The 16,598-nt window shown below is 42.7% G+C and overlaps 1 protein-coding gene across 1 annotated transcript in view; it reads right to left on the reverse strand.

Moving 5' to 3' along the window:
* Nucleotides 1–15,284, reverse strand: part of sh3d19 (SH3 domain containing 19) — a 76,589-nt gene extending 61,305 nt beyond the window's left edge. The window contains exon 1 of the mRNA XM_084318813.1: nt 15,185–15,284. Coding sequence (XP_084174939.1) covers nt 15,185–15,263 — 79 coding nt within the window. The 5' untranslated portion in view covers nt 15,264–15,284. The remainder of the gene's footprint in view (nt 1–15,184) is intronic.
* Between the last annotated feature and the right edge of the window lie 1,314 nt (nt 15,285–16,598).

Raw genomic sequence — 16,598 nt, forward strand, 5'->3', positions numbered from 1 at the left:
GCGCAATTGTTCTATGGCCCACTTTGCCGGCTACTAAGCCAGCAGGAGGCGGAGACTATGCTGCTATGCTGGCTGCAAGACTGCTGCCGTGGGGGGGGTGCGAGAGAGAGAGATCAGCCCGCAACAACAACAACTACACTCCTCCTCCGCTCCTATCCCCTCTATCGCGTGTCACACGCTGAATCACGAGCCCGATAGGTGGTGCAGCCCGGCCCCGGCTCTACGCTGAGCTCCCTGTATGCGGAAGTGCGCTGGTGGTCCAGCTGACAGCGTACTGTCTTCAGAATCTACCGGGAGATCGAGTCAGGGTTTCCGTTAGAAAAAATTGTTGCCGGTCTCAGGGTCCGGTAGATTAAATGAGAGAAATTCCGGTCAGAGTTTATTGAGCTTAAAAACAATTGATAGGCAGGCTATATAAAGGATGACATCCTCAAGGCATGTAGATTTATAATATTTTAACTTAAAACTAGGCTACTTTTGCGTATACAGTCATTATATTCCAAATAAAATAAGTCCAGAGACTCCATGCTGCTGCCGACTTTAAATCAAATAGGTGTCTGTGGGCAGTCGGCCGACATTAATAAACAGCAGTCTGTTATAATCACATTTTTATGAGCCAACGAATTCCGTTATATTGGACATTTGTATTAATTATATCAAGCGAAGAACTGAGAAATTTGGCAGAGAGAGACGGCAACATTATCGTGGGTTTGCGTGATGGATCTTTCCACCTCCCAACGACTTATTTGCGAGAGTATGCCTCTGCAGAGCAGCAGATTCAGCTGTTTTCAGGCTCTATCTGGGGACCGCTCAGCAGCGCCCCCCACCCAACAGCTGAATTGCCAATGGCTGAATTGGAGTATTGCACTGTGCCGGCACAGATGGTGTGCAGCTGCGGCTCTGCAGCTGCATGCAGTCGCAAATCTAGCAGCAAGCTCCCGCTGACAACAGCGTTGTCATTATTAGACCTGCTTGGTGAAGCAACGATGAAACAAATGTAATGATTGTTTCGTTCATCGCATAGGCTATTTAATTTTAGCCTATTTTAATACAATTCAAATTATCAAATTGTGCTTAGAGGGAATTATTTTCACCGGACATTAAGACCGGAGAGATTAAATATGTCGGACTTCAACAGATTTTGCCGGTCAAATACCGGTAATTACCGGCTAACGGAAACCCTGGATCGAGTAGTGGTCACCCGCGGAGATAATAATCAATAATCAGTGCTTACTAACGTTAGCGTCTCAGCTATTTATGACCGAATTAGTCAACTTTTTTTTTAATAAGGGCAGTTTCTTATTCACAGGGACTTTGTGCAGTTTTCACACGCTGTAATATGGGGTCTAAAACATATAGAGATATGATAAATATGCTATTTTCTGCTTTTTTCCCCCATAAAAACGGACTTAATATCAAACAAACACGAATATAAGTGGTTAAAATTCGGAACTATTTGTAATCCGTCATCAATATATTGAGGTTAGGCTCTTAATGTTAATCGTGGGGAAATATTTTTTTTTTAAATATTACAAATAAAAAATTATATGATTTTGAACTTGATCCATACTTTCATCATCTAAGCCTAATGAGCTCCACCAGCGCAAGGGATGCACAAGGCTGGGCAGTTAATCTAAATCTATAGGTCTCCAATTATTATGAAAACAAGATAATCAAGATAAAACTATAATAGAAATCCACTGTTAACACAATGGCCGCCAAGAACTAGTTAACTCGTTATAGCCCGCCAATCGTTGGCCGCCAACAATGAGTATACTCGTTAATATGATCGTTATTTCTTTTATTCGCTATTTCTAGGGATGTTCGATATTGGCTTTTTTACCGATACCGATATACCGATATTGTTCAACTCTTAATTTCCGATACGGATATCAACCGATACATGCAGGGTTCCCCCCCCCCCCCCAAAAAACGGAATAATTTCAGGTAATTAACATTACATATCTCTTGTCGTGGAATAAACACAACATTATGCATACTTTTGACAATAAATAAAATCAGAATTTGTTCTTACTTGCTTGCCTGGGTAAATAAAGGTTAAATAAATGTAAACAAAATAATATATATATATATATCTTTTTTGAAAACAGATACTGATCATTTCCGATATCACATTTTAATGCCAATATCGGCCGATAATATCGGACATCCCTAACTATTTCCATTCATAATTCATCCTGCTAGGGCACACTTGCCCCTAAATGAGAAATTTAGGGGCAAAAAATATTTTTTAGGGGCACATTTTTTAATAACAATTTTACCATTATTTATATCGATTGTTTTTGATTTAAAAAAAAAAATAAAAAAAAAATTGTATATAATTTTTTAATAAAATATATATATTATATAATCATACTTGTAGTTGTATTATCTGCAAGACATCGCCACCACGCAACAAGTCTAAATGCTCGCTATATGCAACCAGCTCCACTGTCTGTGTACTGAGTAGCCTCCAGCTACGGCCAGGATTCTCCGGAGCTGCAGCTGGGCCCTATACTGTAGCCTCCAGCTACGGCCAGGATTCTGACGCTTGTACCGTCTCTGTGCTGACCCCCTGCAGTAGTCTCGGTGACAGCATTTGAAGCCATTGTTGTTGCCCTCTGGTAGTAAAAAGGTGTACCACAAGTACACAAAGGACTACATGAAAGTCAATGGAGAATGCTGGACACACACACACACACATACACACACACACACACGTCTGCGGAGGCTCTGCCTACCATGGACACAATACAAATCTTAACCTCTCACCTCAATACAGTAAATTATAATTTTATTCAAACCTAAAATCACATCTAATTATTTTCTCTCTCCATTTTGTAGCAAGTAGTTTTGTTGTTGCCACCATCTTTGGTCAGATTTCCCCATTCAAAACTACCACAGACATCGGTCTCCAAACTACAGAAAAGGCTAGTGACATTTCTAGAGCATATAATAAAAATGGTTCCACCATATTTTCCAAAAACGAAACAATTGTGTAACATTATCGCGCGTGCACAAACGCACAATCCTCTCCCGCTGCTCGACTTCATGTCCCCTTGCCCCATCTCGCTCTGCCACCACTTAAATAACCTGTGGGAAACGACGTTGACATCCCTTGGTAGCGGCTGTGGGTACAAGGTAGGTCATTGATAAAAGCACAACACAACAAGCTCACAGGAGACTAGGTGCTGAGGTCAGTGATGAAGGGGAATCCGCTCTCTCTAGAATGATCACAGGCTAATGTGACTCAGAGCAGTAGCTGCCCCCCCCCTTCCCTCACAAAGAGCAAGTGGTGAAAAGGCTTGAAAAAAGAAAAAGTCTCTTTCTTTCTCTTCATCCCACGCTGTGCTGTAGCCAGGCAGGCCCAGAACTCACTACTGAGGTCAGTGAGGCAGATTGAATTCCGTGGGTAAAATACAGCTGTGTTGAAGTTACCGAGTCTTGCCTATGAGGCTGCCTCCGGTACATCCCCCAAACAGACTTAGGGGGCATAATCAGGATGGCTCATATAAAATGTATTCGTACAATCCCGACTCCCAAGGAATTGAAAGGGGTTTTCATATCCATCTTCCCACACACAGGCAGAGACAAGCTTTCATAGGGTGAGACTTGCAGCTTCACCTACTTTCTCAAGGGTTGTGGTTAATACGGTACGATTAGGGTGGGGCCCCCTTGAGAGGGGCTGGGGGGACACTTTAGTGAACTAGGCCAGCAGGGGGGGGGGGGGGGCGAAAAAACAGCACTAGTAGTACACATTGGACACAGCACCAATTGGAGACAATTAGTCAGTCAATGCAGCAAATAAGTCAGGCCATGGTGGTGGATTCACCATCCTGTTAGCTTAAGGCATTTCTCAGATTTCTCAGATTTCTAACTGGAATCCTATCCTTCTGTTGTGAGGAGGACAACTTACCAATGCATTCTGTGTCTCGAGAGTGCAGCTCTCTGGTGAACTGCAGTAGACACTAACACTAAACTCTCCTTGAGTTGGGCCTTTAACAGTTGAGGAAATAGTGTCCGACTTCACTAGAGATCGGCCATCATCCGGCAGAGTTTATCGGGCAAAATGCCTCTTAACTCATTCAGCGCCAGCGATTATCCCCATCCCTGTAGTCAATGGACCACGCTTTAAAAGATAGGCATTTTCACTGTGCATCACAATGTTTGCAGAGCTATATCTATATTATAGCTATGGAGACAATACTATGGCTCATTTGACAGTCACTATCTCTCGTCCAACATGTAAAAAAATCGTTTTTTCATGTATACGTTCACGTGTTATCCCGTGGTGAATATTGTATAGTTTCAGAGTGATCCGGGATAATTCCTGGAAGCCGAGTTATGGAGCGGTATGTGCATTTTGTGAAAGTCATTCGCGTTGCTCGCCTGGACACGATACTATTTCCAAATCAAAAGGTATATAATAGGTATTATGTTTCATCATGAAGGCATCAAAGGGGGGGGGGGGGGGGTCGTTTTGTGATACTCTGATCGTCAGCAACGGAATACGTTTTGAATACTACATACGTTGATCGTTGCTATCAATGTGAAATCTTTGTAAGATCAAAGTAGCATTGATGACATATAGTCCTTACCTTTGCTAGGAGGTATTGCAAAAAGAATATTCCAATTGTCTGATCGCGATTTCCAGTATTGATGTCCATCGGGTCCCTGACATGAAATGGGACAAACTATGCATGAAGTGTGCTGGACACGTTCCAACTTCCAAGTGGCTCGAATGAAGCCTTACACTTGCCCGGGTACCATTTCTCCACCCGGACCATATAAAATGTAACACACAGTGTGTTCTCTCTCCTCGAGACCAGTCGCTTCCTCCTCTGCTCCTCTCCCCCTCTTCTATCTGCTATCTGCGCTCTGTGCTTCGTGCCGTTGTCGGACTCTACTCAAACCTACTCGATATGGATCTAATCAGCTGGACACTTTCAGTTAGGGCTGGGCGATATGGCAAAAAATCATATTGCGATAACGATATGATAATGTTATCATATTTCTCGATATCGATAATTATCGAAATTGTTATAAGTAAATTTTTTTTTTTTTTTTTTTTGTCTTTTTCCCCCTCCATTTTCCTCCGATTTTCTCCCCATCCCAATGTTAGTCGTATGCCAATTCCCAGTCCCTTCCTGGTCGCTGCGCACTTACCCCCCACAGTCAGATCATCTGGGAGAGTGGAGGCTACCACGTGCTTCCTCCGACACACGTCCAGCCAATCACCGCTTCTTTTCACCTGGCAGCGCGGATTCTCATTGAGAGGGCGTAGCGTGTGGGAGGACCACACTATCCCCCTCACGTCCAATCCGCGCTTAGCAGGCGCCCCGACCGAACTGTAGGAGTCGCTGTTTACAACGACCCGGACCCACCCCGCCAGCTTCTCCCACCCTCTGATACAGCCAATTGTATCAGTGCAGACGGCCAGCCAAGCTGGTGACAACCCCGGAGCTGTGAGCTGGATTCGAACAGGCAAATCCAGCTCAGCTCCGGGGCTGGTGACGAACGCAATCTCCGCTCGGCCACCTAACCGCTTCTTTTTAAACAACAGATGTATGTTTATTTTGCAGCAATTCTTTGTCGTTGCCGCCATCTTTAGTGTTACATCCCCACACACAGTTCTCAGGCTGCAGCTGGTTTAAAAGCTAAAGTAAACCGGCTTCTCTGCTGGCTGTGGCTCCAGGGGAGTTGAACAGTTCTGGCTCTGCTCGTTTATTTTCGATCTTTTGGCGCTTTTTTGGTGGACAAACCACCGCACATGTGCACCGTGACTGGAGTCTAGCTCTGCTAGCACACATAGCCTACTGTGTACAGACGGTTTCAAACTATTTTAAATTAGAAAGCAAACAAAATAAATGGACAAGAGAAAAATAAATCTCAATTTGGTCAGTATTGTCATTTGGACAAGCAAAGCCATTACTTTAAGTTGCAGGAAAGAAAGACAAGTCTGTCTACTGTCTCTGGTTTTAAAACTGCCCTGTTGCAGGTCACAAAAAAAAACTAAAAAAATCGTTTTATTTTTTTCGATATTCGATATAGATTATTAAAATATATCGTGATATTTATCGTTATATCGCCCAGCCCTACTTTCAGTAGTGGATTGCATCTTTTCGTCAAGAAAGTAGAACGAGGCTGACCCTCTCTGCCCACTTGGGACATTCCAATCAGGCTACAACATTGACAGTTGGGGTGCGTGGTGTAGTTCATGCATTTTCCCCCCTTGAAATTGAAGACGTGGAAGACATCTGGATTATCGCATTCATGCTACTCGGATTTGGAGCAATTGCGGTATGTGGCTGTCTGCTATAAGAAGCTTTTGGATGGCAATCAGATTTTGGGCTTAAAGATTGGCCAAGATTGAGACCTGCCTCAATGAACTGAGCAAGACACTTGGTTTGTTCCACGCAGATGACCAGCAACTGCACTCAGTCATTCTGGATGGAGTTGTTAAAATTCACTCTACTGAAAACCGAATTTAATTCGACTGGGCATTTTTTACTCAGAAAGCATTCTTCTCCTTCTGAGAGTGCCTTCCAGCCTAAACAAATTCCGAAGAGGCGACTCACCAAGGACATAAACCAGAGCTGATAAGACTTTCCCAGCTGTCGAGAAAGCAGAATGAGGCCCTCCCAATCCCACCCCCGTCCCCTACTCCCCCAGGTGCTCAGCGCCTACATGGCAGCAGAGCGAGCTACACTGTGGCTGGGGGGGGGCACCAGGAAGCTGATGATGTCTCGCCGTCCCAATCCCCCCCCGCCCCCCGGGTGCTCCGATGCGCCCTCCCAACCCCGCCCATACCGCTAGCTGCGGCTAGGGACCAGCCCTCCCAACCCCCCCCCCCCTCCGACTCACGCCGATGCTCGACCTTCGTGGCCTGCGGATATACGCATACATCTGTCTCAAGATCTACTGTAGTCCTGCATGTTATCAACAAATGTGCATGCTGCGTGAATTTATGTGTGCCATTATTACTGTCAAATGTAATAATTGTGGAATATTCCTATAATGAGGCTGTATACGTATGTCACCGAATTTCCCCAAGGGGATTAATAAAGTATCCATCTATCCATCTTGTAGTGGCCGACTGTCATTCCTGGGTGTGTTGACAGTCGTCCACGATGCACCCGCTATTGCCTTTTCACACTGTACCAAAGTTGTAGATGTTAAATGAGTTGAATGTCCACAGTTGCTCCTCTTACGGTGTATGGGGTTTATTGTTGTCCAAATGTAAGTGATAGTGAATTAAAGGTTACACAGAACAGTCGTCAGTTGCTCCGTGGTCGGTTCCAACAGTAAAACAGTGTTTGAAGGTAAGTCCTCCGCAGGTGCATAAGATTCCAGTGATCACCTTGGCCATTTATAGGAGTGGGCTGCAATGGGTGGTGAGCCCTCTAGTGGCCAAACATAAATAAGACAGTCTAAAGGTTCTAATATATATATATATAATATAATATATATATAAATAACAATATAATAATATATAAATCCACCAAGTCGGTTTCTGCCTCTACACGTCTATCTATCTATAAGGTTTGAAAGGGTAGGCGATACTGCCACCTAGCAGGATTCGGCCGGCATTGCAATCTCAGGGTCTCAGAATGAGTCCCAATGACACACCAAGGTCCGTGAGACTGTATAGAATAAAAGAAAAAACGATGAAAACGATCGAAAACCCGGCGGCTGGGTGGCGCAGCGTACTCATTGCACTCGTCACCAACGCAAGAGACACCGGGTTCGACTCTGGCTGTCTGCGTTGCCTCCGGCTTGGGCCAGTCGTCATACTAACTCAATTGGCAGAGTTAGCGGGTGGAAGTCGATGGGTGGTAATCTGGACGTTGTGGACAGCGACTCCTACAGGTCGGTTGGGGACGCCTGCACAGCAGAGACAGGAAATGGCGGGGGTAGTGTGAGCCTCCCACACGTTACACCTCGCCAATGAGAGTCCGCGCTGGCAGGTGAAAAGATGCGACAGGCTGCCTCCTCGTGTATCGGAGGGGACATGTGATGCAAGGCTTCTATCCTCCCTACAACCAGCCAGTGGGGGGCATATGCGAGCAACGTTCAAGACAGGGGAGGGGAGAATTGGCACAGCAGAATTGGGATGGGAGAAACATTTTAAAAGGAGAAAAAGTGGATAAAAAAAAGAAAACGATCGAAAACCCGACTTTTCTCTTACAGACCCTCATCTGCACCTTTGTGCATATTTTTCTCATATTTTGTATTCAGATAAAAATTGTATTACCTATTACCTGGCTATTCTATTACCCTGCCCATACCTGTACATCCCCTCCCACATGTTGCTATGACGCCTGAATTTCCCCAAGGGGACCAATAAAGGAATATCTTATCTCATCTTATCAGTAGTGTGTCAGTTGACTGTGGCTAGTATCTAGACTTCCAACTTACCATCACTAGACTGTCAACAAGGTAGTTTCAACAGACTTTCAACAAGGACTGTCCTCAACAAAATAAATATGTCTTAGTCTACTAATAGTCATGGATTTTGTAGACTAATTCGATGAATCGACATTGACATGATGTGTAAGATTTTGTTTCCTACCTCCAATCAGGAACTCTTTAAATGTAATGCTTACGTTACCGGAGATGTGCTTGTGATTTTTCAGGTTATAACTAATAAAAAATGGGAAGCATAAAAAACTAAACTATTAATCTAGGGCTGGGCGATATGGCCTAAATATGATATCACGATATTTTCTGACCTTTCGGCGATACACGATACACATCACAATGTTTTTCTTTTTTTCCCCCAAACAATTCATTATTAGGCTTACCAAGACAGTATTTGAGTTTGCAAGCTAACATTAAAGACAAAATAAAATACCCATGCATTTAGCATTTTTATATTATATATTAGATTTAGATTATTGGATCATTAGATTATATATTGCATATATTTAGCAATGAGATATTATATGATTTAGATATGAAATATGATGAATTGAAAATGGGGGACCCTGATGTAAACAAGACAAAAGTCTTTCTCTGGTCTGCATCCCCTTAACTCTTTCAGTGCCACTCACAAGATTTCTCGTGTTTTTTTATAGGTGGTTGCTAGCCACTCACGAGATTTCTCGGATTTTTTTTTTTTTTTTTTTTTGCGATCTGAAAAATTATTGCATCACCCGAGCCTACCCGAGTATAGCCGAGGGGCGCCGACGATCACTGTGGAAAAAAGCGCCCCCTGTCGTCTCCCAGATGACATAAGTGATTTTGGAATGGACTCAATGAAAACTGGGGAAAAAAATCCGGTACTCCACATTTTCCAGTTCACTGATCCAGCCGGGGTTACCACAGTTCATTCTGGAGCCTCAGATCCCCGCGGATCATAGAGATCTACTGTGTCGCGTTGGATCCATACACTTATCGATTTTTTCGAATGGTGATCAGGAATTGGAATATACCAGTTGGATACCATCTGATGTCAGGTAAGGACTCTGTGTTATCAGTGGTAGGATAATCGGAGTAAGTTTGATGAAGTTATAAGCTGTTTTGTGAAATGTCTTCTTTCGGTTTCATTGTAAAAGTCCGAGAGGAAATCAACAGGGCGATTATCAGTGCGCGGCCGTAATGTGCGTGCGTGCACGTATAATATTGATCATCTAGCGTTTATTTGAAAACGATTCATAAAAAGGCCGACGAATATCAACGTTGTGGAATATTCCACTAAAAGACGATTTTCATAGAATGCTCCAGAATGAGCTGTTTTTTATATCAAAACGGGGGCTTTTCGAACTGCTCTGAAACGGAAACGACGCGATAAAAAAAGAATCTGCCTTCACAGCACTGACTGGAAAATAGTATTTGATAATGCGATGGGCAGATTAGACACATAGCCATAATTTAAAACATAGATTAGGCGATATTAACGTTAACATTGGCGCGGATGGTGGCATTCAAGCGGTAAAACGGAAAACCAGGCATGGCATTGAAAGAGTTAACAATTGTATGTATTGAGCTGTACTGTACCCATTCTGCAATATGTTAATAAAGTTTTGAATCAATCAATCAATCAATAAATAGCATTTTAGCATTTTTTTTTTTTTTATCCACTTTTTCTCCCATTTTTCTATATTTTTCTCCCATCCCAATTTCGTATCATCCAATTCAACCCTCCCCTGTCACGAACGCTGTTTCTTGCCTCCCACAAGCCGGCTGCAATGTGGACTAAGTCATACATAGCACAAGTCCCCTCCGGTACTTGAGGTAACAGCAGTCGCATCTTTTCACCTGCGCAGCTCGATCTCTCAGTGTCGAGGAGTAACGCGTGGGAGGCTCACGCTGCCCCTGACACTTCCTGATTCTACTGCGCAGGCGCACCAACCGACTTGTAGGAGTCGCTTGTTCACAACGTTCGATCCCCACCCTTCAGTTTTCCCTCCCCGTAATACGGCCAATGTGTATTACTGCGGACGACCAGCTAAACTGAAAACAATGTGGAGAGCTGGATTCGAACACGCGAATCCTAGCGTCTCCACACTGGTGGCGAGTGCCTTGCCCACTACACCACCTAGCCGCCCCTCATTTTTGCATTTTTATGAAACTACTGTATATTTGTATGTCTCTAAATGTTTTGATGAATTGAAAATGGAGGACCCTTATGTAAAAAAGCCGAAAGTCTTTCCTCCAGTCCACTGTTGTTGTATTGAGCTGTACTGTATTGTACCCATTCTGCAATCTGTTAATAAAGTTTTCATTCATTCAATCATTCAGCCGGCAACAGAATAATTTTGATTGACAGTCGAGTCTGCCAATTACGACACACCGCTTGCACCCGCCCTGCTGTTCTTAGCACCAAACGGCAAGCGCTATTAGTTTTTTACTTTCCGCTCTGTCCGCCATTGATTTTGAGAGCTCAACAACAGCAGCAATGTTAGCTCTCCGAGGCCGACGAGTTAGATTACCAGCGCACCGCAGCATGACTAAACGAGGCATAATGATTTTACTGCAACGAATGTTATAATAAAAGCCTTTCCATACATCTGTCTGATTGAAAACTTTATTAACAGACCGCAGAATGGGCACAACTCATCACGGGCTGAGATATGAATGAGTAATGCTTGCTATCTATGTCTTCCTCGGACGTTGAATGAATGAATGAATGAAAACGTTATTTAACAGATTGCAGAATGGGTACAATACAGTACGGCTCAATACATACAATTGTTAAGGGGATGCAGACCTGAGAAAGACGTTTGTCTTGTTTCCATCAGGGTCCCCCATTTTCAATTCATATAGACATTTATGACATACACAACATACATGACATTTATGAATGAATGAATGAATGAAAACTTTATTAACAGATTGCAGAATGGGTACAGTACAGTACAGCTCAATACATACAATTGTTAAGGGGATGCAGACCAGAGAAAGACTTTCGTCTTGTTTACATCAGGGTCCCCCATTTTCAATTCATCGTAACATATATGACATACATGACATACAGATAGACAGTACTGCTACATCTATACATTTATGACATACCAGATTTGCAATTACAGTACCGTTGCTGGGTAAATACGCTGTTATTGAACGTGTAACTATATAACGTTAATGCCACAAAACGAATGCCTTTGTTAGTCATAAGTAGTAACTTTGATGCAGTAGTGCAGGGGTCGGCAATTAGGTTTGGCCACGGGCCAGATTTTCCCCAAGCCGTTGCTTGGCGGGCCAGGATCAAAAACAATGGCTAATTTAATATACTGATATTGAAAAAAGACAAACGTTTTTCTCTGGTCTGCATCCCCTTAACAATTGTGTGTATTGCGTCGTACTGTATTGTAACCATTCTGCAATCTGTTAAATAAAGTTTTCATTCATTCATTCATTCATGAACAGCAGATCAGCTGTTGCAGATCACCGCGGCGGGTGATGAACAGATCAGAATGCATGAAAACACGACTCACCATACCTTGTTTGTTGTTAAGTCCTCCAAAATCCCTGCTAATGTTTGAAACATGTCATATCCACTCGCCGCCCTCCATTTCCAGATTGGCGTTGAATGCAGCTACTTTATCTGCCAACTTGAACACAGTTGTCATCATTGCCTCGTTGTTGTTGTTGTTGTTGTTGTTGTTGTCGCCACATATTATGCAGAGAGGACGTCGGCTCGGCACGCAAGAATCACCGACCTGTTGTGATAAACTCGTATTTTAAGTATGGCTCCTGTTTATTAAAAGAAGCGTTATATTTCCCAGTTTTTTAACTTGCTCGCATCTCGAACGCGGAAGTGAAAGTGCGTTAGGGAAATATACACGGGGCCCGGTGGGACTATTCCATTGGTTCTCCCAGTCCACGTGACCATTTCTAGCATTTCAATTGGCTATAGTGACAGACATGCTTTTGATGACTACCGGTAGATAGATACAGCTTCACAATAAAAGACACCCTGGCGTCCCGAGTGAATATTTCCCGCGCGTCAAATAAATATCATATTCTCAAAATAATCTGACGGGCCAGAAATGATTGCTGGCGGGGGCCAATGTCGGCCCGCGGGCCGCCTATTGCAGATCCCTGCAGTAGTGTGTGTGTGGGGGCGGCGTTGTTCAAAAGTTTGAACGTGTGGATCAGATTGACGCGACACAATCCTCTTGGGCAAAACATCACGATATCCACGATACGTTAAAAAAGTGTATCGTTAATGAACTGTACCCGATATTTATATAATATCGTCATATCGCCCAGCCCTATATTAATCCACTAACAAATTTTAGGTTGACTAAGACCAAACCAGCCAGTCAACTAAGAGGGGACAGCCGCCCTACTTTGAACAATTAATTGGTGTACACATAGGGGGAAAGGTTAGGTAAGGGATAGGTTTATATTAAACAACATTTTAGGTGAAAATGATGACGAGTTACCGCTTTACAGCTTGGCTACAAGTTACTGAGACACTACTGAAAAGCTGTGGAGAGTCTACAAGTTACTGAGACACTACTGAAAAGCTGTGGAGAGTCTACAAGTTACTGAGACACTACTGAAAAGCTGTGGAGAGTCTACAAGTTACTGAGACACTACTGAAAAGCTGTGGAGAGTCTACAAGTTACTGAGACACTACGTAAAAGCTGTGGAGAGTCTACAATAGACTTATCAACACAAAGTGGCATACTACAATTTTCCCATAAGCAGCCATGGGAGATTTGCCCTCACATGTAAAACAGACAGATGATGATGTCATGTATGACTAACATGGCTCCAGGTGTCGATTTGAAACATTAGTCATTGGTAATAGATGGCTGTCTGGCAGTTGAAACCCCCAGAGGTGGTGTGGACCAATAGAGCAGAGGTAAAAACCGGTCTGTGTATCATGTTCTCAAAAAGGAAGTACTGGAGCACACGGATCATCTTTAGAAAAATATTGAATAGGGTGCAAAAAATCACTAACATTTCAACACAAACATGTCTTCTTCATAGTGAAGAATAATGTATCATGTTATCATAGTAGCAAAATCTTATCGTAGTAAGAGTGCTTTTTAATTTCAAGACCATGAAACGAAACACACGTTTTCCAAACAAGTGGAATCAGAATTCCAATCTGCCAAAGTAGCTTTTAGACGACAAAAGATTGATTACTACATTTCAAAATAAGTGGTAGATTTGACAGACATGTCAGCAATAGCCAAAACTTACTAGCATATTTAATTTCAAGTCCTGCTCAAGACAAGATATAACTGGGCACAGCAAGTACAGTATAGTCAACAGAGCATCAACAGAGCATGTTCATCAGTCAGGCCATGAGGCAGCAGCCCACCTGCCCACAGGGTCAGATTAGATACAGTTCCAGGGTCCGACACACAGCTGTTGGCATGAGTCACTGACAGTGTGGATGGTTGAGCAGGGCAGGGCAGGGCATGGCATGGCATGTTAAGTATTGGGTGGAGGGCTGGTGTTTGTTCAACAGGTGTTGCTAGGAAGAACGAGGAACAAGGGAACGATGTGAGCAAGACACAGAGCGATCTGTATCATAACAGAACGTTTTAGACAAAAAGGTGCTATGAAATGCAAACACCAATGACCTGCTTCATAACGGCTTGAAAACAGGGCGCAGAGCTCAACGGTTAATGGGTGTTCATCCAATCATAGGCTAGTTGAGGGGCAGATGCACAAACATATATTTATGCAGGTTGAGAGGCATAAATATAGATCCTACACAGAGGTAAAATGACAAAACCAAAATGTCAGGAGCCAAAACAAAACAGGAACTTCCTGACAACAACTAATTACACAGTACTGTGTGAGATGTAGTGGCCAACATTGATCTATGGATGGAATGGCCAAGCGAAGGGGAAGTTGTGTTATGTATTATCATTCAAGCAAACAGGATTTCAGTCCCTATGTGCTTTTAGCATGGAAAAATCACAGAAACAATACAGGTCTTATTCATCCAGGACAAACGACTGTTGCTTGATGAAGTATGCCACAGGAGTGGCTACTGGCAGAACTGTCACTTTGTTAAGCACCGTCTCTCCCTGGCATGTAATAAGGTAGCCAATATCCTACATGGTTTATGTAGGCTGTTGAAAATATATCCATGGTTTTGAGAACTACGCTGAAATTAATTAAATCACTGTGGTACTTTTGAGATTGATTTTAGAGCAATTTACTGACAGTATGGATCAGGTGAATGTCTACTACTGAAACATCCAACAGCATTATTATACTGGGTTATAGAAACACCAAGCCAGTGTTTAGCATCAACAAAAAAACATCCTAGAGCATGTAAAGTTTAGGTTTTAGGATAACTAACTGTTAGTAGAAACCAATGAATATGCCTAGTTCTCCTGAGAGGGCAAGACTGCCTTAGAACATAATGACATGTAGCCTAGTGGCAGGCTGACACTGATCACTTCTTAATTATAATTTTTTTGTTTACATAAAATAAAAAACATTGAATCACAAGTCCTCGAATCACAAGTGACAGTGGGCGTGTATTCGTTTTTTCCCTTCATTATATCTGTATTATTATTGCTGTGCCTCTGTCTTTCTTACCTCGTCTCGCAAACTTAAGACAATTATTGGCCGTGTTGACACAAAGTTGCCAGGTTGCTGCTGTTAATGAAAATTGAAACCAGCTTGGTGATGGTCACTGTAGCCCTTTAGGCTGCCAATGCATCATCATGCCCCCTGCTGCGTAGGGGTTCACTTTTCATACCTGTTGCTTGATTTCGGTTCCGCATGTCCCGCACTTCTCTCAACTCCTCCTCCTCCTCCTCACGCCTCGCTTCGGCCATCGCAGAGTAAATACTGCAGCGCCTCTTCAAGGTACTTTACCAAACGGTCCTTCATTTAAATGTCCGCTGCTATTAAAATATCGCAGATCATGGTCTTGTCCATCAAAGGTTATTATGCCTAGTAGTAGTACTGTACGTTGTGTCGGGCGCACAGAGATAATAATGCGCCAGCCTACTCTCGCATCAAACGTAGGTGGTGCCGCTGTCTGGCAAACTGACAGCCCTCAACAGAAGTTAGTCCCTCACTGTGACTAACTTTCCATTGTCAGTCACTGTTCAAATCACTGCTGCTGACAAGGCGACGCCCGGTCAAAACAAATGGCTCCTAAGTCCGTGTTATACATGGACATTTAAACTGTTATTGTGCCCTTGAAACCTTCTCCTTTGCGTTTTGTATAAAGGAAGAATAGGTGGAGCATTTGATGTATTTGTTGATGGGGAGGGACCCACATATTGATGCTCTCTCTCTCTCTCTCTCTCTCTCTCTCTCTCTCTCTCTCTCTCTCTCTCTCTCTCTCTCTCTCTCTCTCTCTCTCTCTCTATCTGTGAGGTCTAAAAGTGAGTTTGACTTTTTTGTATCCTAATTATTATTTTCATTTGAAATGTATTTGTATTATTGTTATAGGCTTATATAACATTATGTGTATTGAATTTTCCATCGCACATAATTTACCACAACATGAACCATCATAATTGCATAAATATATTTTCTTTGATCAAAGCACCAATTTTTCTTCTTCTCTCAATTAAGGGCTATCAGGCACTTTGATAGCAATACATCAATACAGTTGTACTTGTTCCTTCTCTAATGAGGATCAGGAGGATACAGCGGCATCTTAACAGACAGAATCATCAGTCATACAAATCAACTCCCAAAATGTTCAATCTCATCACACTCCCATATACATGTTCCTTGATGTTAGGTGAGCCTACTTTTACAGTTTTTGAAGTGGTCTATTTTATACTTATATATAACTTCTTCACTACAGTTTTCTGACACATGCAGGTAACAATATTACCTTTGTTGAGATTTTTTTTTGTACAGTATATAAAGTAGGCTGTATATGATCAGTCTATATAAGTGATGCATGAAAAGGTGGATTTACCTGCAGCTTTTCCGGTGAAATTTGAAGTGCATGAATTTTCCCATTTGATGTCTCTCCCCATGTGTCCTGTTGCTCAAATGGGGTCTACTCTACTCCCACCTGTAGGCTGTAAGTAGGTTTAAATAGACCTCCATGTGTTTTATTCAAGTATAATCTTGAATAGAGGACTTTTTCTTATAATAATCATTATTGACCATATTCACACAGTGGCCATTTTGTTCTTATGTTG

The sequence above is a fragment of the Notolepis coatsorum genome, assembly GCF_963971535.1.
Source record: "Notolepis coatsorum genome assembly, chromosome: 7".
Lineage (NCBI taxonomy): Eukaryota > Metazoa > Chordata > Actinopteri > Aulopiformes > Paralepididae > Notolepis > Notolepis coatsorum.